Source organism: Blennius ocellaris (assembly GCF_963422515.1).
Source record: "Blennius ocellaris genome assembly, chromosome: 22".
Classification (NCBI taxonomy): domain Eukaryota; kingdom Metazoa; phylum Chordata; class Actinopteri; order Blenniiformes; family Blenniidae; genus Blennius; species Blennius ocellaris.
This window is the reverse complement of record NC_137671.1, coordinates 17,825,242-17,848,643: the sequence shown is the minus strand read 5'-3', so window position 1 is coordinate 17,848,643 and position 23,402 is coordinate 17,825,242. Positions and strand designations below refer to the sequence as shown.

The window sequence follows — 23,402 nt, the reverse complement described above, 5'->3', positions numbered from 1 at the left end:
ATACCATATAAACACGTAAACACTGAAGTGAAGACTTAAAACATGTTTTCAAATAAGCAGTATTTACTGGTTTGTATATGTAATGTCAGTGAGCTCATGCTTAATGTGATGTACTTGTGTGAAACAGTAATTAAATAGTAGTGTGCTGTATGAGCAATAAGTTCTTCAGCATCTACAAAAACATTTGTTTGAGCAAGATGGGGATCTTCTACCTCATGAGCTAAATAATGCTCATTCCATTCAATCGTGGACAGAGGTTGGCTTTCGAAACAATACATTTACGTCATAGATCTTTTTCACAAGTCCAAACTCTGGAACATTATTGAGGACATTATCAATAACCAAAGTCTTTCCACCTGTGTACTGATTTCAATGTTGCACAATCCAAAGTACAGAGACAATGTAGATAAATTGTTGATTTAATTTGGAGAGCTGTTTACAATGATATGGTTATTTAAAATGAGGGGTCGGGAACCATAGTGATATTAGTAACAGATATATTTTCAGCCAACTGGATGAGTGTGGTTAACACTTTTCATTGTTATTTCAAGGACAAGATTATACAAGGTGAAATGAGTCAAATGCATCTCAGACTTTTAACTCCACATGAAAGTTAAAAAAAAAGAAAATGTCTACTTTTCAGGTGATCTACTGTTAAGCACAGCTACCTTATCTCACAACACAGCGCTTCTACATATTGTGACTATGGATTAGCGCAGGTGGTAGAGTGATTGCCTTCCATTTGGAAGGCTGCAGGTTCAATTCCCATCTCCACCTGCACCTGTCCACATGCCAGGTAGACTGCAAGGTGCTGTCACTCCTGCATGGCCATTGGCGTATGAATGGGTGAATATGATGAATTATGGAATGTGCTTTGGAGCTGCTCACAAACTGGAGAGGCACTATATAAGTGAAGTCCATTTACAATCTTATTTCAAGTAGAAGACAGTCTAGAGAAGTGCCACTTTAATACAACTCAAAATGAGTTGAATTAAATGGCATGAAAATTTATTAAAGCAAAAATCTATTTTTGAGTGAAAAGTATACATTTTGTTAGCATTTGTGTCTTATTACAAGATGGAAACATGAAAATACGGGTAAAATATAGCTTAAATTAAGTTTTTCCTGCCAATTTTAAGATCTTAATATTCTAAAGCTCATGTCTTATTTCATGAAATCTTACCAAGACAATTTTCACTTGTTGGCAGATTTTTTTTTAACTTGTTTTAAGGTGAAAGTACATTGAAATACGTTTTTTGTTCTTGTTTTGAGAGGGGCATTTTTATTTTCCTGGGAAGTGAATCTGAAGGCACCAAAACATTGGATCCACCTCACCAGTACCAGGCGGGATGCCTTTTACTATCTTGGTGGCAAACATTCAACACACTTCTCAGAGATTTTCATCATTAGGAGTCTCCAAAGGAACCGGAAGCGGGCGTCCGTGTGACATCTGCGCCGAGGTCAGCCAGGAAGCTGAGTGCTGCCATCTCGTTGCCATGGAAACCGGCGTAGAGCACGAAGGTTTTAATCCCAACTCATCCTCTCTCTTTCTGTACCACAAGAAATCCTCTGCTGCGTTCTGTCAGCTGAACAATCACAAACAAGACACGAGACTCTTTAAAATCAAGAACATTTATTTTCTTTAACCCACGTGAGCCACAAGAGGGTTTTATCCCAGAAGTTCAATGAAAATCGGACACGTTAAGAAAGTCATACAATGAAGTCGAAACAAAATTGCATTAATGGCGCGACAGAGAGAGAAATACTGTCAACCAGTGAATCTCAAGAGGCACATATGGGAGTAGAAGAGAGTCGCCGCCTACAGTCACAGGCTCACAATGTGCTGCCAAGTCATAATGATTTCCCACAAGTCCTTCCTGTTCCTCCTCAACCAGGTGTGAAACTTTCAAAACAACACAAGGGGAAAAGTTCAGAACAGTAAAGCATAATCTGACTTTGAATCTGTAAACTGCCGAGTCAGCATGTGATGTTAATAAGAACATGTAAACACACTGAGGAATGATCGAACACCGGGGGAGAAAGTACACAAAGAATATTGGGGTTCGAACTTTTCTGACATTTCCAGAACATGACTGCAACTGAAAGTCCATTTTCATTTCTTAAATGTTTAAAAACAACGGATACCTTCACTCTTATGGCTACATCACATTCAAATGATTTCTTCTGAGGACATTGAGCTATCAATACATTTAAGCTAAGGTTTGCCTCCTGAAAGAAGGGGTGGGGCAGAGATGATCATTCTTCAAAACGCATCGCCCTGTAGCTCTGCATATACAGTTTGTATGAGCCATCAACTTTAAAGGAATGATCCTTTAAATCCACTGCAGGACTGACTTTATCTATGAAAGATCTAGGAAACCTTATAAGTGCAGAAATATCTGCCACTGGATCAGAGTCAGAAAGTATTAATATAGGAGAGAAAACTGTGTTTGTATAAGCAGTTCTACAGACACAACAGCTGTTCTGTGTTACTGCATGTGTCATATCTATCAGACAGGTTCCACCTATTTCATGTTAACGACTCTTCAGCTCTAACTAAAGCTAAACATGGATTTCCGCAGCGTTCTGTATTAGAACCAATACTTTGACCTCCAGTCCCACTGTGAGGAACCTGGGAGTTACTTTTGACCAGGATCTATCCTTTAACTCACATTAAACAAATCTGCAGGACGGCCTTTTTTCACCTGCGTAATATTTCTAAAATTAGGAGTACATTGGATTTGTTACTTCCAGAGTAGACTATTTAACTCCTTCTTGTCAGGGTGTCTGAATAACTGCTTAAGAAAAGCTGCAGTGAGAGTCCTGACAGGAACCAGCAGGAGAGATCACGTCACTCCAATATCAGCTTCTCTTCTTCCTGTTAATTCTAGAATAGAATTTGAAATCCTTCCTTTAACTTATTAAGCTATTAACAAGCCAGCTCCTATCTTAAAGACCTGTTAGTTCCATGTCACCCCAGAAGAACATTTAGTTGTCAGAGTGCTGGCCCCTGGAGATTTCTAGGTTTTCTCGCAGTAGAATGGAGGTTGAGCCTCCAGCTAGAGTTCCTCTCGTGTGGAACCAGCTCCTCGTTATACGTAGGGAGGCTGAAACAGTCTCTACTTTGAAGTCTGGGACCCCAAACCTCACAATTCTGAAGGTTACTTCCTTTAACAAATGGGACTTTTTCCATTCAAATGTTGCTTATGCTAGCTCATGTGGGATTGCTGGGTTTTTTCTGTAAAATGCCATGAAATTACTTTTGTATTTGGCACTATATAAATAAAGTTGAATTGAATTAAAAACAAATGACAAACGTGGCTCTCGGGCCAAAAGCATCCTGCAGGAAGATCATATCCGGCCTGCAGGACGACAAAATGTGGAAATGGAGAAAGTCTTTAAAATAAAGCAAGTTCCTGATATGCAGTGACGGTTGCTAGAGAAAGAGCATCATAAGAGCAGCGGAATCAAATTGCTCTCAATCTCTACTACAAATCAAGGAAATGATTGATACGTTCAGATTAACCTGCCTTTAATTACCAGCTCTGGTCCAGTTGAGCACTGATAGAACTAAAACTGAGTTTTACACCCTGCTTTAAGGTTTTCATGGTACAGTTTGAAAGTCTTCTTGGAAAAAGCACAAAGAGGTCCAAAGTTACTGCGATGTGACACGTTTCCATACAATCTCATTGATTGGTACACTGATTTGAAATCTCGGACAATTATAAAGTAAACGGCAAAAAAAAACCTCCATACAACATTCATGTAAAATGATCAGCGATGCCGTAATGTCATCTGTGACTGCATGTTAAACTGCAGACTAAAACTAACAAACCCAAAGCACCTCTGGTGTTGTAATACCACTTTGTGCTGCAAGATGGCAAAGTGACTCACTCTAAAATCTGGTTTTACAACAAAGCTGGAAGCAGCAGGTTTAAACACAACATTGGGTAAAACTATCAAGGGCTCACTTTTTTAAATACCGCATCATATTTTTTACAGATCAACTTTCAACGTAATTGCTATATAGGCTTGGATGCAGATTCTTTCAAATTCAAGTGAATTCAAAGAATGTGGATACAAAACAAACAAAAAAAATGCTAAATACTCAATAGCAACTATTTTGCATGAAATGAACATGGCGTCTCTTCACTTAACGATAATGAAATGAAGAGATTTAAGCTCGCTCGTCAGTAGAGGAGATACAAATGATAAGCAACCCCAACTCATTTCTGGTCTTTGCAACATGATTGGCTGACAAAATGTAAATATACTTGTTTTGAAAATGTCCCTCAAGCTTTACGCTGTTACCCATAACGTTCACATTGAAATTAGCCAATATACAAAAAAGAGGCGACCTCTTCAGCTTCATCACAGGATGAAGCTACATTTTCCCACAGTTAGTTTTGGAAATAGGAAATATGACAGATCATTTAGCCGAGCTTTCAGCTTCACCCAGTTTATTACTGGTACATTACCTTTCATTTTATTTTGTATGTTGTTGGCATTAAAACGCAAGTTTTTCAGTTACTGTGACATCTGCTCCCATTTCAAAACACATTGAAAACACCTGATATGGCAACAAAAAGAAACTCTGCTATCTTTCTGGACAGAAAAGCTCCTGAAAGGTACAATAAGTAGCATTCAGGTGATGCCAGCTTTGTGCAGTAGGTGGCAGTAAGGAGTTACTGTATTACCAGTTTGCCTTCAGTCCAGCTATTTTAAGGTTGCCTTTATTTTTAAATTGCAGAGTATATTCCAAGCTGGAGCTAGCTGGTTAGCATGCTAACTTAGCATTGATGGAAAATGATGCCAGAGATTTACTTTAATTACCTTCTTTCCACGAGTTTTAAAATGACAAATTGAAGGGAATGAGATAATGCGCCATTAAGGACAACATATATGCTGAACTGTCACATATTAATTTGGGTCTTCATGTTAAACAAGCTCAGATTGAAAAATAATGATAGAGTTCTCTGTAACTTCTTTGAGCAGAACACTCAGTATATGGAATATTGAACAAGCCCAGCAGTTTCTAACCTAAGTTTGACACTCGTAAGTCTGTGAAGCTGGTGCCAAACTACAACAGCTGGATGCTGCATGTTGCCAAACTGACTTCTTCAAGGAAACGCAACAACCGGAAGACTTTTAAAGGCTCACAAACTAAAAAAAAAAAGGAAAAAAAAAGGTTGTTTCCTGTGTAACTGACTGTTTCAAGAGTGAGCTCAAGGAATAAAATAACTATTTTGGGGAAATAAGATTGGAATGTTAAGAAAAAGCAACAAAGATCGCAGTGAGAGATGGAAAATATGATTATGAAACAACAAAACACAACCATACGCTGAGATGTATCCTCTTTTACAAATTCATGTCATTCCCTTTTGACTTTCCTTATGCTCCACCTCAGCAGTGTTCCTCCACCACCGACTCCACGGTCCAATGCAGCAGCACGGAAATGTGTGACACAGTGGGTGGTAAATCCTCCAAACGTATTCCAAATAAAACCTTTTTTTTTTAGTTGAAGACCTCAGACTGACCTGGCTGGCAGGGAGCGGGGGTAAGCCGGTACTGCTGAGCTCCCTTTACCAAGCCCACTTTTTAATATCAGAGTGCTTTGGTGCAAATGATGCTGATCAGGTTTGCTACTGAGAACAGTCAGAAATGTATAATAAAGTCTTTTACGCTTACAAATGGTGAACAAAAAGAGAGAACCAGGAGCAGAAAACAGCTTCTGAACCATGGCGTGGTTTCAGTTTCCTCCAGTACATGAAGCTGAGGAATGTGCTATTCCCACATTCCCACAAGGGTTGAAGGCCTGAGAAACTCCCAAGGTCCTTTCAGTCACCCACGTCGCTGTCCTGGTCTCCTATGAGCCACAGGAAGTGGAAGCTGAGTGCCAACAGGGCCGTCCCCAACAGGTCGCCCAGCGCTGTGAGGTACGGAATGGAGAAGCTGTCCGGGTCTTTGCCGCTGCGCCACATGGAGTGAACCATCCAGTCCGCGATGCACAGCAACAGCAGCACCTGCAGGAGACACAATCCTCAAGTTAACACTCCCTGAAGAAGAGTCAGCAGTACAGAGCACACAGATCCAGTCAAACCTCTTCAGGTCAAGGTTCATGAAATGAGGGGAAACTTTCACTTCAACAATCTCCTCATCGGGCCAGTGTCCTCCATTTTACGTTTCTCCCAGTTGCAACACACCTATGCAATAAGGGCCTCGTTGCTTGGCTTGTTTACAAGCTTGACGATGGCGTCAACATCAGAATGAGATGCGCTGAAGCTGGGAGAGAGAGAAAACCTGCAGGACACCGGACCTCCAGGCCCGGAATTGGGGAACCCTGATGTACAACATAAACCAATGTTAAGTATTTAGGGATGCCACGGGTGAAAAGATCAATTCCTTGGTCTGAAACTAGAAGAAAACTGGGTGGAGCAAAGATTTCCTGGACTTACTGGCTATATGCAGATTGAGTCCTGGTGAGTAATTTGACACCTGCATCCCTTGATGTCTTTGCACTTTGATAAACAACAATGGGAAACAAATAATTACCTGTTGGTAAGAATTTATAAATGTATACTTCTTTCTGGTCGTTTTTAAAGCATTTTTTTTGTGTCCAACATATATTTTTGTTCACCGTTTGTTTTATGTTCAAAATGAAAATGAATAAACAAGAAACAAGAAATTCTGAAGTACTGGTGGACTGATTTGCTAATGTTAGAGAAAATGTTCTAATTCTAATGTTGTTGCTCAGCTAGTGTGAAAGTGCCTGTTGGCTCTCTGAGGACAGGAATTGGACACCTTTCAAATAAAGGTACAGCCAATCCGAATCAGATCCATCAACAAGCTGAGGGGGTTTCTCCACTCCTCATATTGACTCTACAATTCAGTGTGGACATAAATATGGATGCCAGACAGGGAGACAGAGCGGTGCCTGCTCTTGTAGAACATATCCTGCTGATATTATCCCATCATCACTGTAACTATATGTGGTAAATTCAAAACTGGGGTAGAAGACTGGATATTAATCTACCCCCAACTCAACATGTTGGCCAGACATATTCAAGCGAGGGAGCATTATTTTCCTCCGCACTAAAATACATGGATAATCATTATGAATTCCAATGAAATCAGGACATGTGGTGTCCAAAAGATAAGTTCTCATGACCTGATCGTTCTTCCACTGACACTTTAAGAATGAAATTCCCCCTCATCTGTGAAAAAATCTGACCACCAACCAGGCAGGCGAACAATGGCCATGCTTCCTGATGGTATTCCAAAGCAAGATGAAGAAGTGTGTCATTGGCTGATCTAGACCAGAGTAGTGAGATTTTTTTCAATGCTACATTGCACAGAAAAGCACCTGTTATCATGGTTGCAAGAATTAAGTGCTTCAAAATGCCATGCTGAATGACATGAACACTTCAAACTGTAGCGAGAAGGGAGAGAAGAAATAATGGGCAGAGGAGTAGACCGAGAGGCGACTTAAGAGTCTTGTTCATAATTCAAGATTCCACGCATGGAGGGGACATTGGCGCGTGAAAAGGGGAAGTCTATTAAAAGATAAGGACACGTCCATAATTTAAGAGGAAATGAGCTGTCCAAAGTTGGCAGCACAAACATTATAAAAACAAAAAAGCATCGGCATTATTGATCGATTCTGACATAAGAGGACTAACAGCGAGTGGACGACGGTATCAAGCGGGAGCGTGGAGAATTGATGACGATAATTTATCACTCCCTTTGGTGAAAAACACTTCAATATAGGACATCTGACAACCTGTTGATATCTGGGATCATGTTTGAGGTTTTGGGAAAGTGTAACGCTGGTAAGCTACATGGCCCAGCTTCCCATCAAATAAAAATCAGGCCGACGTGAAACGGCAGCACAGATGCAGAACAAGCTTTCACATCTCTCCAGCCCAGGTGCACGACTTTGTCTTTCATTCAACGTGACAGGCAGTGCACAGTTGGAAATCCTCTCTTGTTGCTTTCATATAATCATCTGCCTTCAAAATGCCAAATACAATCCATCATTGACAGCATGCAGCTCTGCATAGTGTGTATCATGACTGTGTGGACACAACTGCAAACGGAAGTACAGGAGTCAACCTTGTGCTCAAAGCTCCGGCTTTACAGAGTTTAGAAAAGGCCTACATGCACTCATTTCTCCAAAATCTGACCAAACAAGTCAAAAATGACAGCATTGACTCTCACTGAGTGGCGATCCATCATGCAGCCTCCTTGGCCGATTCTCTCTCTTTTTACCCACATGAGCAGCAGGGTTGTTTGTGACTGTGGAAAGGAACAACTCTAACAGGAAGAAACCAGAGTCAGAGGTGGAGGAAGAGGAGAGGAGAGGAGAGGAGAGGAGAGGAGAGGGGGATGGGAGGGGAGGGGAGAGGAGAGGAGAGGGAAGACAGAGAGATAGATTGAGAGGATATTGGAGAGGAGAAGATAGGACAGACAGAGAGATATATTGAGGGATAGAGGAGAGGAAAGGAGAGGAGAGGACAGACAGAGATATAGACTGGGTGAGGAGATACATACAATACCCTTGTTATTGCTACATATATTTTTTTACAGTAATCACACTGATCCAAATATTTTCCAACTGTTATGAGATTAAACCAGCCTGAGCAGCTCTATCTAGACAGTAACATGATGTTCTAGATTAAACCAGCCTGAGCAGCTCTATCTAGACAGTAACATAATGTTCTAGATTAAACCAGCCTGAGCAGCTCTATCTAGACAGTAACATAATGTTCTAGATTAAACCAGCCTGAGCAGCTCTATCTAGACAGTAGCATGATTTTCTAGATTAAACCAGCCTGAGCAGCTCTATCTAGACAGTAGCATGATTTTCTAGATTAAACCAGCCTGAGCAGCTCTATCTAGACAGTAACATAATGTTCTAGATTAAACCAGCCTGAGCAGTTCTATCTAGACAGTAACATAATTTTCTAGATTAAACCAGCCTGAGCAGCTCTATCTAGACAGTAACATAATGTTCTAGATTAAACCAGCCTGAGCAGCTCTATCTAGACAGTAACATAATGTTCTAGATTAAACCAGCCTGAGCAGCTCTATCTAGACAGTAACATAATGTTCTAGATTAAACCAGCCTGAGCAGCTCTATCTAGACAGTAGCATGATTTTCTAGATTAAACCAGCCTGAGCAGCTCTATCTAGACAGTAACATGATTTTCTAGATTAAACCAGCCTGAGCAGCTCTATCTAGACAGTAACATAATGTTCTAGATTAAACCAGCCTGAGCAGTTCTATCTAGACAGTAACATAATGTTCTAGATTAAACCAGCCTGAGCAGCTCTATCTAGACAGTAACATAATGTTCTAGATTAAACCAGCCTGAGCAGCTCTATCTAGACAGTAACATAATGTTCTAGATTAAACCAGCCTGAGCAGCTCTATCTAGACAGTAACATAATGTTCTAGATTAAACCAGCCTGAGCAGCTCTATCTAGACAGTAGCATGATTTTCTAGATTAAACCAGCCTGAGCAGCTCTATCTAGACAGTAGCATGATTTTCTAGATTAAACCAGCCTGAGCAGCTCTATCTAGACAGTAGCATGATTTTCTAGATTAAACCAGCCTGAGCAGCTCTATCTAGACAGTAACATAATTTTCTAGATTAAACCAGCCGGAGCAGCTCTATCTAGACAGTAACATGATTTTCTAGATTAAACCAGCCGGAGCAGCTCTATCTAGACAGTAACATGATTTTCTAGATTAAACCAGCCGGAGCAGCTCTATCTAGACAGTAGCATGATTTTCTAGATTAAACCAGCCTGAGCAGCTCTATCTAGACAGTAGCATAATTTTCTAGATTAAACCAGCCGGAGCAGCTCTATCATGACAGTAACATGGTTGTCTAGCAGGAGTATAAATTAGCAGGTAGGCAAAACAAAAAGCAAAAACAACAACAACAATGATAACAAAAGCAACAACAAAACGACACAAAACAAAGAACAAAAACATGATTTTGGTAATTGAAAGAACAATAGCAGAAAACAAGACAAATCAGCAGCTAATCCCATCGATGAGGAGTGGAAGTGTGTGTGTGTGTGTGTGTGTGTGCGCGCGCATGTGTGTGTGTGTGTGTGAATGGAACTGTTGTGGGGGGGCCCGCAGTTCCACCCCGGGGGCCGAAGGCCACCAGGGCCAGACGCCGCCACTCGGCGCCACTCAGACCCGGGGAGGCCCCGACAAACCACCCCGGAGAGCCACGCCCCAACTCGGAAGGCACCAGATGGAGAGTGCAGAGAGGACCCCCCCCCCAGGCCAGAGGGGTCTACAAGATAGATAAAGGGCACAAAGCCCCAGGCCCCGACCCGAGTTGCCAAGCCGGGACCGGCCGGAGCAGGACCCCCAGGCCACGCGGGCAGGGATCCCCCCCCGATCCCAGCAGAGAAGCCCTCCGCACCCCCGGGGGCCATCCCCACCCACACCACCCCCCACACACACACACACACACACACACACACACACACACACACACATTTACCTGGGGGGAGGGGGATGCCCCCACCAGGCTACTATGAGACCTCATCCTCCACCAATCCGACCGTGAATAGGGAAGGAGAACCACTACCCAGCCCCCCCCCCCCCCCCCCCCCCCCCCCGGGAGCGTCACGCTTGAGCGAGCGTGCCCCTCGTACTCCAGCCGAACCCCCCCCCACCCCCACCCTTGGGGTGTTGGATGCAGTTGTGTTTTGAAGAGGTGGATGCAATCCTTGGCCGATTCTCTATTTGGTTCCCTAATCACGTTGGAGGGCCGATTCAGACAGGAAGCAAAGTCATTGGAACATCTGAGATGGTGATGTTTGGATCAGTTCTTCCACTTATGCATGTGGTGGGCTTAAGAGTGCAGCTGCGAATGAGGGTCCAGGAGTCACTGGGTTTGTTGTGGCTGCTGGTGGCAGAATAGGAAGATTGGCGTCTGGAGCAGAGCTGGACCAGGCAGGAGAATAACGTCCTGCTCAAAGCTCCAGCATGTCAAATCATACAGCACGTTACACATGATCTTTTGTGTATTAAGCAGCAATTGTGTGTCTGTTTATATAGTTTTCTTACTCAGGACTTCACTTATTTTTGTCTCCCTTGAGATGATTGTGGAAATGTTCCAAATGACATTCACAAACTCTAATAATCATACAGTCTCATCATGAAGGGCTCGTTTCAACTCGATGAGGGCCACCTGTTTGTAATAGCTGAGCACTCTTGGGATACGTTCATTACTGTAACCGATGCCATAAAATTACAATACAAGCCTATTTCTTCTGCTCCATTTGTGGGCAATTTTCTTCGCTCGCCATAAACGTTACTGGAGAGTGACACAAGGGACATTTTTTTGGGCCACAAGTTCGCAACTAAAATGTCCAAAAACACAAATGAATACTTGTCCTGTCCTGGTTTCTGAAAGGAGGTGGTGCTTTTATACTCATTGATCTGTTATCCAGAACATGTCACTCTGGAGCAGGTTAGAGGTTCAGCACAAGGTGCTGTGGTAATTTACCAGGCAAGAAGTGAACCAGCATCGCTCTATGGAAAGCCCAGTGTTAACCCTTAAATTACCTTGATAAGAGAAAATCCCGCTTCGTAGTACAGTCTCTGGTCTTTCTGGGTTTGTTTTCGAAAGACTTGTATTTAAACACCTGATGCTTGGGCTAACTCAGGTCCAAAATGAAATATGTTTTTACAAATGATTAAATCATATTTATCCCCATTTTTGCTGCCATGGTACAATGCCCGGGGAACTGGGGGTCAAGAGGTTAAGGGCCTTGCTCAGAGAGACACAGTGATACCTGTCAGCAGTGGGATTCGAACCTGCAAGACTTTGATCCCTGAATCAGCCTGAATTTGTCCTGACCAGCTCCACACTTAGCACAACCATAAACAACTTTTCACACTTGACAGATCTGAAAGAAAAACCAAAAGTATCTTGAAGATCCTTCACAATTTGACCATTAAACTAATTGTATCCTTAAACATGCAAGACTTTGCTTCTCCAAAATTTTGAACCATGTACTAATCTTACTTAGTCTTGATTCAGGTGGAAAAGATCACTTGTGACTTGTTGACCATAGAAGAATTAAGAGATTAGGAGGTAATTTGTGAAAAATCTAAAATCTCTCATTGTCATTTTTATAAATCCTAAAAGCCTGTGAAGAGTTGGACGATACATGTGAGCAGACAATCAGACTGAAAGTGCTGAAACTGGCTGCATGGGAATATTTATTTCCAAGTGTTGAGACTTCATTTAATTCACTGTGTGTGTGTGTGTGTGTGTGTGTGTGTGTGTGTGTGTGTGTGTGTGTGTGTGTGTGTGTGTGTGTGTGTGTGTGTGTGTGTGTGTGTGTGTGTGTGTGTGTGTGTTTGTGTATGTGTGTGTGTGTGAGTGTGTGTGTGTGTGTGTGCAGCCATTGCAAAGAACTGCCAGAGTGAGATTAAATCAATGTACGATAAATAAATAAATAATCCCTTTGGGAAGAAATGAAGCGATGTTGGCAGCCAGGGAAGATCAGTTTTCAAGAGAAGCTGGCAATGAAAACGGAGACTATGTGTATGCTGCTAATGCTAGCTAGTTTGATCTATGAAAATATCAGTGACGGCTCAAACAAAATGTGTTCAGCATCCCAAATGTGAAGCACAATTCTGTAATGACAGAGTTTTTATGCACCAACATCATGAATGTTTTCAGTTGTCCAGAACACCAAGGTTTCCCCCTCTGTTGACATAGTTCTTCCTCGCAGAGCGCCCTCTGCTTCTGTGCATCATGAAACATACGCCACCTTCCAGTCTGTGTGCAAACCTGCAAATCCTGCTGAGAAGAACAACCACTACATCTCTTCATTTCACCTCATTTACCACATTAGAACAGCCGCAGGTATTCTTCATCTGGACACACGTCATTAAATTTAGCTCCTTAAAATTGATTGACTTGTGAGGTATTTCACATAGATTCTCCACTTTTGTATAATTTCTTTGTAAAGCTCAGTACAATGAACATACAGATAGTTATTATGTAAAGAGACATTTTTTTATATCTGCTCTATCATCGGTAGGTTGTTTTTTTTTTTTTTTACAATGAATTAATTTAGAAGCAAATAAAAGTGGTAAAATAAACAACATAACGTGTTAATCAAACACTGCAGGAGCTCATACAAGTAACTCAGTACTCACAGTGAACATTTCCCTGAGGCACATGATAACAGATAATGGAATAGCTAAAGCAGGTGTGAAATGTAAGAGTGGGTGGAAAAGAAGGTTGGAGTTTTCATATGTAGGACCAAAAACTTGAATTAAATGTACAACATGGGATTGCTAATTCCTGTTTAATATTATGCTGTTACTTATGAACAGAAAAACTATCTTTGTTCAACACTACATCCCCCTGTTAACAAGAAAGTGCATTATCTTTGGCTATTTCATCCAGACAAGGCATGCTGGGGGTAAAGGCTGATATATATCTACAGCACGCAAAGGGCAGTGCCTCTCTGCCTCGTCCCCTCAGCCCTGGACGTTCTGTGTCCCACTTGTCTGTACTGTGAAACTGTTTGATAACATAACGCTGGGGGTGAAGAAGGATTGGTCGAAAAACGGCATGAAACTCTGTAGTATTTATTTTCTGGTCATAATGAGAAATTTGGCACAAAGATTGGCAGTGATGCTGCAAATTTAAGCTTTGGGTGCAAGCCAGCAGACTGTAGCCGTGAGCCACAAGCCAGCAGACTGTAGCCGTGAGCCACAAGCCAGCAGACTGTAACCGTGAGCCACAAGCCGGCAGACTGTAGCCGTGAGCCACAAGCCGGCAGACTGTAGCCGTGAGCCACAAGCCGGCAGACTGTAGCCGTGAGCCACAAGCCGGCAGACTGTAGCCGTGAGCCACAAGCCAGCAGGCTGTAGCCGTGAGCCACAAGCCGGCAGACTGTAGCCGTGAGCCACAAGCCGGCAGACTGTAGCCGTGAGCCACAAGCCAGCAGACTGTAGCCGTGAGCCACAAGCCAGCTTCCTGCCGGTGTCGTCCATAGCACCAGAGGTGTGCAAAGCATTGTGGGAGGCAATGCAAGCATCGGTAGAAGTTTTTGCCCTGTCCCTGTGCGGCGTGTGCTGTTCATTCTTGAATTTGACAGAACTTGTCCAATAACTACTGATGTGGGTGATAAAACTAGATTACGGACTGCGAGTCAGACCACTACGGGTCGGCCATGTTTCTTTACAAGTGCATGAGCAGAAGGAAGTGGAGGGAGGGGGAGAGAGGCACATGCACAGTAAGAGTGCGCCATAACCTCCATCAGTGCCTGCAGGAAGGACTCGTGACCGTAAAAGAATCTTTCCACCTTGGGAGCCGGTTAAAAACTTCATGGATACAGTGGACCCGCACACCAGTGTCATGTAAACCCCCCCCCCAAAAGTGAAGTAAGTTTTGTGGATACACTGGTATTCATTGTCGTGTAACAGGCCCTCAAGTCACCCTTATGACATGGCTTTGATGACTATGCTAATTTGCTAACAAGAGGTAAAGTCTTAGGCCCAATCCCAATTCTCTTTTGTACCCCTCCGCCTCCCCCTTAGCCCTCCGCCTCCGCCTCTGCCTCTCCCTCCAAAACGAGGGCAAAGGGATACGTTTCAGCCCTTAGATTTTGGACACCCCTCTCCCTTTGCTCAGCCCCCCCCCCTCCCTCTGCTCAGCCCCGCCCCTCTCGCTCCGTCTCACAGTTATGACATCATAATACTGCACCGTTATATCAGCAGAGCTGAGCCACAGATGTTAGTTGATTTTCCAGCAGGAGCATCGTCATGCCGTCCCAAATTCAACGTGTTGCAGTAGCTTGGCTGCTTTGTTTCGTTTTCCACCTTTCCCCCCATCAAGGTGAAGAAATAGACGGGGACATGAATTACTTCAGTTTTTGTGCTGTATTTGGACTTCAGAAATATTTCCTCATTCACCATGTGAAAGCGGAGGAGCTTCCTTGTTTGCTCAGGTCCCTGTTTTCAAAACGCCCATCTTAGAAGACTTTGGAACTTTACAGTGTAATAATAAAATGTTATAAACAGTCTCTACCAAACAAATACACATGGAAGCTACATACGGCAGACGGCAGCGCTACTGCCGTTCTTACTAGTATAAAACACAACAGGTTTATATAACTTCAGAAGTATATATGTGAAATGCGAGTCCTTCGGCACCATGTCCCCCTGCCCCTCTGTTTAAAGTGTGCATCTGTAAATGCTCTGTTTGGAGGGGTGGATAGCCCTTCCCCTCACCCCTCCACCTCTGCACAGTAGTGAAATGGGACACCCCTCAATGAACGCGCATTTCAGAGGGGTAGGGGTAAGATGAAGGGCTAAGGGGGAGAAATGAGACGCAGCCTTAGTGTACTCAGCAGTTTGGCTCAGGGTGTTCATGTTTTATGTTTGCTCATCTGACAACCCTCAGTTGTGATCTTAACACAATTTAATTGGACCTGATTGGACCCTTTCGTGGTCCATTCTCAGTCTGCGGTCCATATGTTTGAATCCCCTGCTTTAGATCAACCTATTCATGCTCGAACATCAGTCTTCCAAAGCAGGAGAACAATACAACCTGCCATTGAAATGACTGTTTTCTCTTGCTTCCTTCCTCATCAGAAGTGCTAGAAAATGTAGGGCTGAATTAGTGCAAGTCATCTCTTATATTGAAGTGAATAAGCGTTTACTGTCTGCCCTGTTTTAATGGTTTTGCTTCTTGAGCAGAGCCAAGTGGCTCGAGGACCAAAAGATAAGAGATGGAGCAGCGTTGTCGCAGCTTAAATGCTCGATCTGTCAAGATAAGGCTGATAATATCTGACACAGACTTTACGCAAATAATGAAATCTGGACTCTGGATCAGTAGATGTTCACCTTTTTGTGAAAGTGCTCTGGACAGAGCTGTATTTGGCTGACACTTGCTTCTGTGCTGACCTCTGGACCTTTTGACTTGGGTTAACCTTTTCAAGGATAAAACTTTCTTCGTTGTTGAATCCGCTTTTCTCAATTTATCCAACAGCTCTCTGGCTTATTGCAATGTTGCCTTAGCGTTGCCGCATTTTTAGTTCCGATGTGCAGCACAGCACTGTTAAATCCTCTTCTGGTGGATTGTTTGAGTTGTGGTTTTTTTATGTCTCCGCTCTTGTTGGGCAAGTTCTGGCTTTTTCTTATTCACAACTCATTCATGTACAACTCCTATTAACCAGCTAAAAAAATGTCCACATCTCGTCGATTTCATTTCTCTCTCTGCTCTTGTTCTGCTCCGTTGAGCCTTGCAGAGATATCACACCGAGTCATGGCCATTCCACACAAATGTTTAAATTTCTCCCCTAATTTTCAGTGGCTTTGGCTTTGAATGGGCCATTATCAAACCCAGCCATTTGCAGCTTTCTGCTTATCACCACCATTAAAGAAACAGACGACTGTGCCACTTTAGAGTCTGACTGAATGACATTGTCAAATCCCACCATGTCTCCCACATGTTTCTTTTCTTGCCAAATTGTGTCTTGCACCATGCTGTAAATCGAAGGAAATTTTTTGAAAGGTTGGAGGAAGAAAAGGCACTCTCTGGTTACTGAACAGAAATGAGAGTGTGAAGACTTACCAGAGAGTGCGGTTTTAGAAAGCGCAGGTCATGTCTGATTTAAAAAATGTTCCTTTTATTCTGGCAAAAAAAGAAGTCCCAATGCACCAGCATGGAAAAAATGATTACCATTCCGGCGACATGATGACACATCAAGGTATTTGAGGGCTGTGTTGAGGCTCCTGACATGCTGCTATATCTTCTCTGTCCAAGTTTTTGAACGGAACACTTTCTGATCGACCAAGATAAATAATTCAGTAGTAGTGGGGCACCAGAGCTCATGGACAAGTTCCACACATGGTAAGCTGCTAGTTGCTTTGACTCTGGAGGTTCTTTTATTGGAGAGAGTTGGTGTTGGAGGAAGCCGGTGAACCCAAAGAAAACCAGGATCAGCAAGAACATGCAAAATCTGCACAGAAATGCCTGGTTCAAAATCAAACTTTGGATTTCTTACTGTGAGTTGACAGTGCAAACCACTACCTGACGGCCGAAACCTTAAATTATGATGTAGTTAGCATACTCCACTGCAAGTTGGTGCTGTTGATTGTTTGGATTGCAGTTACAGTGACTCAAAAAAAACAAAATACTACCAAGACCACAAGAATATAGACTGGGAGTCAAACAATGTTGTTATTGTCCATCTACTTGTGCAGGTGCAGAAGAACTGGTTACCACAGCTGTTGTACACATGTGCAGTGTTTCACAAAAGATCATTTTTCTCCCGTTAACACAGAGGCGGGGTCAGAACGTTTTCATAAAGTTCCATTTTCAGTGGTCCCAGGCATGGTTGTTCTGTAAACAGGCACCTAAAATGCAACAAACGTTTGCCATTGTCACTTGAAAACATTGTTGTCATGTAAACGGGGCCTAAATGACAGCTAGTGTGAGATCCCGGGGGAAAAAAGCACAGAAATAACACATTACAGTCATTCCATTGCTTAAAATGTGGAGTTTACAGTTGGACAAGGTGGTTTATATTTTCAGGCCCTCATTACGTACAAGTGAAGTGTCATTGAAGGCAGCACAACTGGAGTACACGCCGCAAAGGTTCCTGACACTAAAGGCACAAATATGAAGCTTGCGTCAGGTGTGCTCCCGAACTGCCGAATGCTCTCCAATCATCTACGTACAATCCCTTCACACTCCTGCACCCCCAAGACCTCTTCCCTTACACCCTCACTTCAAAGACTTCAAAGATCTCAGGTCTGTCTGCACAGCAGTGAGCGCCTGCAGCATCCTCGCTCCAAGTCTGCTCACCGTGAATCAATTCAGGATGCCAACGCTCCACAGGCTCTTGTTTAAGTACTGAGTTCTTGTGTTGTGGAATACATGCAGAGGGGTGGGAGAGGAGGGGAAGCACAGCAGAGCTGCTACTTTGAAATGTTTGGAGGTGTTTTTTTGGGAGGGACATTTTTCCAAGGCAAGCAGACATTCAATATGAAGAGGAGATTAATGAATCATCAGTCACAGTGCACAGGAAATATCAAGCCTGCAGTTTGTTAAAAGGTCCACAAATCCAGAGGATACGTATTTGCAAAGTCGGTGAAGCAGTGGAAATGACTTCAAATGCTGCAGCGTTCACAGACAGAAGCAGTGAGGAAGAGGCTGCAGACGCACAATCTGAGAGGAAAGTCATTTAAAGCTGAGAACTCTCTGACAGTATAATGAATGCACAATGGTTGAATCTTTGTGACTTTGGAAGAGTTTTCTGGTGTTATGTTCCATTTTCTAATTTTGAAATGAAACCCTTTTTTTATGCGAACTACACCACAAAGGAAGTAGCAAAAATTAAATCATTCCAATTTTTACCTCAAAAAGATTTTTTGAGGTTAAAAATTGAGGTCAAATCCAGCACTGCATGTCATTTTATGTGGCTCAGAACAAGTTTAACTCTCTTGATATAAAAGTCAATGCTGCCTCTGTGTGAATAGATCATAAACTACAGAGATTCAGCCACATCCATTGGTTTAAAGAGTTTCCCCCAACAGATCAATAAAGTATCTGAATGCGATTAAAGCACCACAGAGTGACAACACATAACAAAAGAACAACTCTCACACTCCGTATGCGCACACTAAACATTCAATATCAATAAAATACAAAATGCACACATTTTGTATGCTCCCTGGAGTTAGAAATAAGCCCCAGTTCCACTGCACAAAAAGTGCAGGAAGAGGAATGGGAGGGTTCGGTAGGGTTCGGGCTCCCATGTCAAGAATTGTTGACGGTACTGAAATAACTGCGCCAAAGGTTGCCTTTCCGTTGGGGGACTCAGGACAAGTGAACGGGTCTGGTTTTGAGAAGCCGTTGGCTGATTGGTCAGTGATTAACGACACACCCTCAAGATAAGATCAAATAAGATAAGATAAGCCTTTATTGATCTCATAAAGGAGAAATGTACTTGTTACATTCTGCTCTTATGGACACTCATGAGCAGGAAATTCTAATATTGAGAATATTCAATATTCTAATATGTTGGCTGTATGAATCTACTGTGATGTGACATCACCGAGGCCGGCCAGTCAGTGTTCGCTCTCTCAGAACCGACACGGAAGTGGCAGCTGCAGCGCTGTGGCTGCAAAAAAAGTTAACTAAACAACTCAGCAAAGCAGAGGATGTAAACAACAACAACAGAGGATTCATAAGATCCAGATTTGCCGCCCCGGCTGAGATTACTGTTGTAACGTCACATATCTGTGGAGCTCTAAGCCCCGCCTAATTTTTAACCCACTTTCTGCGGAGGAAACGCACCAGATTTGGCTCCGGTTACGCTTTGCCGTACCACTCCGTACCGCTCCGTATCACTCCGTACCGCTCCGTACCACTCCGTACCGCTCCGTACCGCGCCGTACCGCTCCGTACCGCTCCGTACCGCGCCGTACCGCGCCGTAACGCGCCGTACCGCGCCGTACCGCTCCGTACCGCTCCGTACCGCGCCATACCACTCCGTACCGCTCCGTACCGCTCCGTACCACGCCGTAACGCGCCGTACCGCGCCGTACCGCTCCGTTCCGTCCCTGCACTTTTTGTGCGGTGGAAACGGAGCTTAAGACACCCAAGAATGACGTATACTAAATATAGCCTCCAAGTAGACCCTGTTGAAATGCTGCAGTTGATTCTTAATACAGTAAATCAGGTTTCTTAACCTAAAATGGAAAAGATCTTATCAAATAATGACAGAAATTACCTCACAAAAATCAAGGAAACCAACTAGAGACAGATTTTCAACTCCTCTCGGGAAATAGTAACTTGGATAAATCAGCCAAATTTAGGCAGCAAGCCTGATCCACATGGTGAGACTTGACCGACAACTTTTCTTAAAAATTGCATGCTGAGGCGTTCTCAAGATGGCGGCGTAGGAGAGGGTCACGTTCGGGAGAGCTGGTGCGCTAATTCTCAAATTTTTCCCATTTAACCCTGCAAAAATAGCACTCCAACCTCTTATTGGTCCATTAGCCTAACATGAACATTGACAGTTATTTTCTGCCGACGATGCTGAGCATAGCCAACAGGCGAGCGGCGCCCACGCTGGAGCTAGCATCATAGCCGACACTGGAGCAGACGCTAGCTTACTGGCACTTCGTGAAGCCGTGAGTGAAATTACAGCAAATATCTCCAGAGTTTTCGAGGAAAAGCTAAGCCCACTGTCAGAGCTCTTAAAAATACATCGGGAGGAGCTCGACAGTCACGATAAGCGCATAACCGAAGCCGAACAGAGGATCTCGGCGCTGGAGGATACCACAGACCCGGTCGACGGAAAAGTTAAAGCGCTACAAAAGATGGTGTGTGAACTAAGTGAGCGGGCTGACGACCTGGAGAACAGGGGGCGACGTAAAAACATTCGTATCGTCGGACTTCCAGAAGAGGCTGAGGGAGAAGACCCGACTCGGTTCTTCGAGACCCGGCTCCCTGAAATCCTTCGCATTGAAACGAAGTCGGGTCGGGTGAAGTTGGAGAGAGCACACCGCTCACTGGCCCCCAAACCCCCCTCCACCCAGAGACCACGGCCGGTGCTGGTTAGGTTCCATAACTATCAAGACAAACGGCGTGTAATGAATGCGGCGTGGGAAATGGGACGGAGAAATCAAGCGCTGAAATATGAAGAATCGACGGTGATGATATTCCAGGACTTTTCTGCATCCGTTCTCCGCAGGAGAAAGGAACACGATGGAGTGAAGAAACAGCTGAGAGCACTCGGCGCTGACTACAGGCAAATCTACCCTGCCGCTCTGAGAGTCACCTGTCGCGGATCCACAACCCAGCCGCGGTGGAGAAATACATCCAGTCACTGAGGGAGACCCTCCGGGACCATGTGTGAACATGACTTTGTACGTTTTTCATGCTGAACAGCGGATTAGTCGGACCCTTAATATGTGTTACAGTTAAACAATGGACATTGCATTTTATCTGAAGCACTGACACTGTTAGCTTTGCGCAATCCCTCCCGACCTCCCGGATAGATATCTTTCTTTTGTTGCTAGAGAACCCTCTCACTCGAGTTCTCCTAAGTTTAGGAGAAGGACAGTGTTTATGTTTTATGCCAATGTTAGGCAAGGTGTGTTTTAGATGCACTGTTTTTTGTTATAATGGTTATAGTGTTATGTTCTGGTTCCATTTGGCTCACTATGTTACAGATTACGGGAGATATGTGTTCAGGCATTATTTTATTTCATAGTCACTAATGTCAGCTTTGAAGCTATGCACTTGGAATGTGAACGGAGTTAACACACCTGTCAAACAGAAAAAGATTCTAACTGATCTGAAAAGGGAACGTGTTGACATAGCGTTGTTGCAAGAAACACACTTAAATGACAGTGAACACTTGAAATTACAACAAGGAGGTATGGGACAACTTTATTTTTCATCTTTCACTTCAAGTAGTAGAGGTGTGGCCATCTTAATCCAGAGAAATGTACCATTCAAACTTCAAGACTGCATGAAAGACACAGCAGGTTGTTATGTGATTGTGAGAGGCGTACTTTACGGGGAAGAAATCGCTATAATGAATATTTACAACCCACCTGGATACCCAAGTGATCTCCTGACTACTTCTTTCTCTAAAGTGATTGATCTTAATATTAGAAACACGTTTATTGGAGGAGATTTTAATTGTCATTTAAATCCCATTATGGATAAATCTCCACCTGGAAAATCATCTCTTTCACCTCAAGCTAAAATCATCTCAGCACTTTGTGAGGACCTCGGCTATATAGATGTATGGAGAGCTCAACATGTGGCTGAGAAAGAATATACTTTTTTTTTTTCAAATGTTCACAAATCCTATACTAGGATTGATTATTTCTTTGTTCCAAGAATTATGCTGCAATCTGTTACCTCTAGCTCTATAGGAAATATAATTATCTCTGACCATGCTGCTGTGCTCATACACTATAATTTAAGGAACCCAGTAAACCAAACCAGACACTGGAAGTTCAATCCTTCTATCCTAACAGACCATAAATTCATATCTTACTTTCGAGAGGAGTTTCAGTTCTTTCTATCTGTTAATTCAGCTTCCACCAAAGACCCCTCATTGCTGTGGGAAACATCCAAAGCTTTTTCAAGAGGCCTTATTATATCTTATATGTCCACTAAGAGGCGAAGACAGGACGAACAAAGACAAATCTTAGAGTCCAAACTGAAACAGGCTGAGAAAGAATATGTCAAAAACTCATCTGTACAGAAGCTGAAGGAGATTTCTGCGCTTAGATGCACTTTGAACTTACTATTAACAAAAGATGCAGAAGGTCAAATCAGACTTGCTAGACAAAAAATGTATGAACATGGAGATAAAGCAGGGAGATATTTATCATATTTGACGAAGAAAAAAGCAGATTCACAAATTATTTCTTCAGTTACAGACAGGCTTTCCACACCGTAACCATTAACAACACATGTAAAACTTTCTATGAAAATTTGTATAAATCTGGTCTACAAACTTAATGTAACTGAAAAAATGGAAGCTTTTTTCTCTTCTCTTAACTTTCCTAGTCTATCTGTTGACCAGAAAACATCTCTCCAAGCTCCTATATCGAAGAAGGAAGTCCTGGATGCTATTAAAGGGTTGCAATCTGGTAAAGCTCCAGGTCCGGATGGACTCAGTAGTGAATTTTATAAAGAGTTCCATGATTTATTGACTGACCCCCTTTTAGATATGTTTAATGACTCTTTTAAGAAAGGCATTTGACCGCAGTCTCTGAGAGAGGCACACATATCTCTAATCTTAAAAAAGGGCAAAATCCCAGAGGACTGTGCATCATATAGGCCCGTCTCCCTGTTGAATGTGGATCTGAAACTCTTATCTGAAATATTAGCAACAAGACTAGAAAGCTTACTCCCTATTCTTATAAATGACGACCAAACTGGATTCATCAAAGGTCACAACTCAAACAATAATATGCGCAGATTACTAAATACAATCGAAGTTTTTCAACAGCGGTCTTTGAATGGTCTGGTGCTTTCTCTAGACGCCGAGAAGGCGTTCCACCGTGTAGAGATGCCATACTTGTTTTATGTATTACACAAATTTGGTCTGGGTGAAAAATGTATAAGCTGGATAAAGTAACTTTATACGAATCCCCTCTCAGCAGTGCTTACAAACGTGTTGTGTTCTCCTAATTTCCACATTTTAAGAGGTACAAGGCAGGGATGCCCCCTATCACCCTTGCTTTTTGCCCTGGCAATTGAGCCACTCGCTGAGGCAATCAGGACAAATGCAAACATACATGGTCTCACCGTTGACACGAGACAACATAAGATTACTTTGTATGCTGATGATGTCCTGATTG

At 43.0% G+C, this 23,402-nt stretch overlaps 1 protein-coding gene across 2 annotated transcripts in view; it reads right to left on the bottom strand.

The window, feature by feature from the left end:
- Positions 1–1,625: 1,625 nt before the first annotated feature.
- The window catches only part of slc41a2b (solute carrier family 41 member 2b), an 86,828-nt gene continuing 65,051 nt past the window's right edge, over positions 1,626–23,402 (bottom strand). For both annotated transcript variants that reach the window (XM_080518239.1, XM_080518240.1), the window contains exon 11: positions 1,626–6,023. In XM_080518239.1, the coding sequence (XP_080374365.1) occupies positions 5,838–6,023 (186 nt within the window). In that variant the 3' untranslated portion in view covers positions 1,626–5,837. The remainder of the gene's footprint in view (positions 6,024–23,402) is intronic.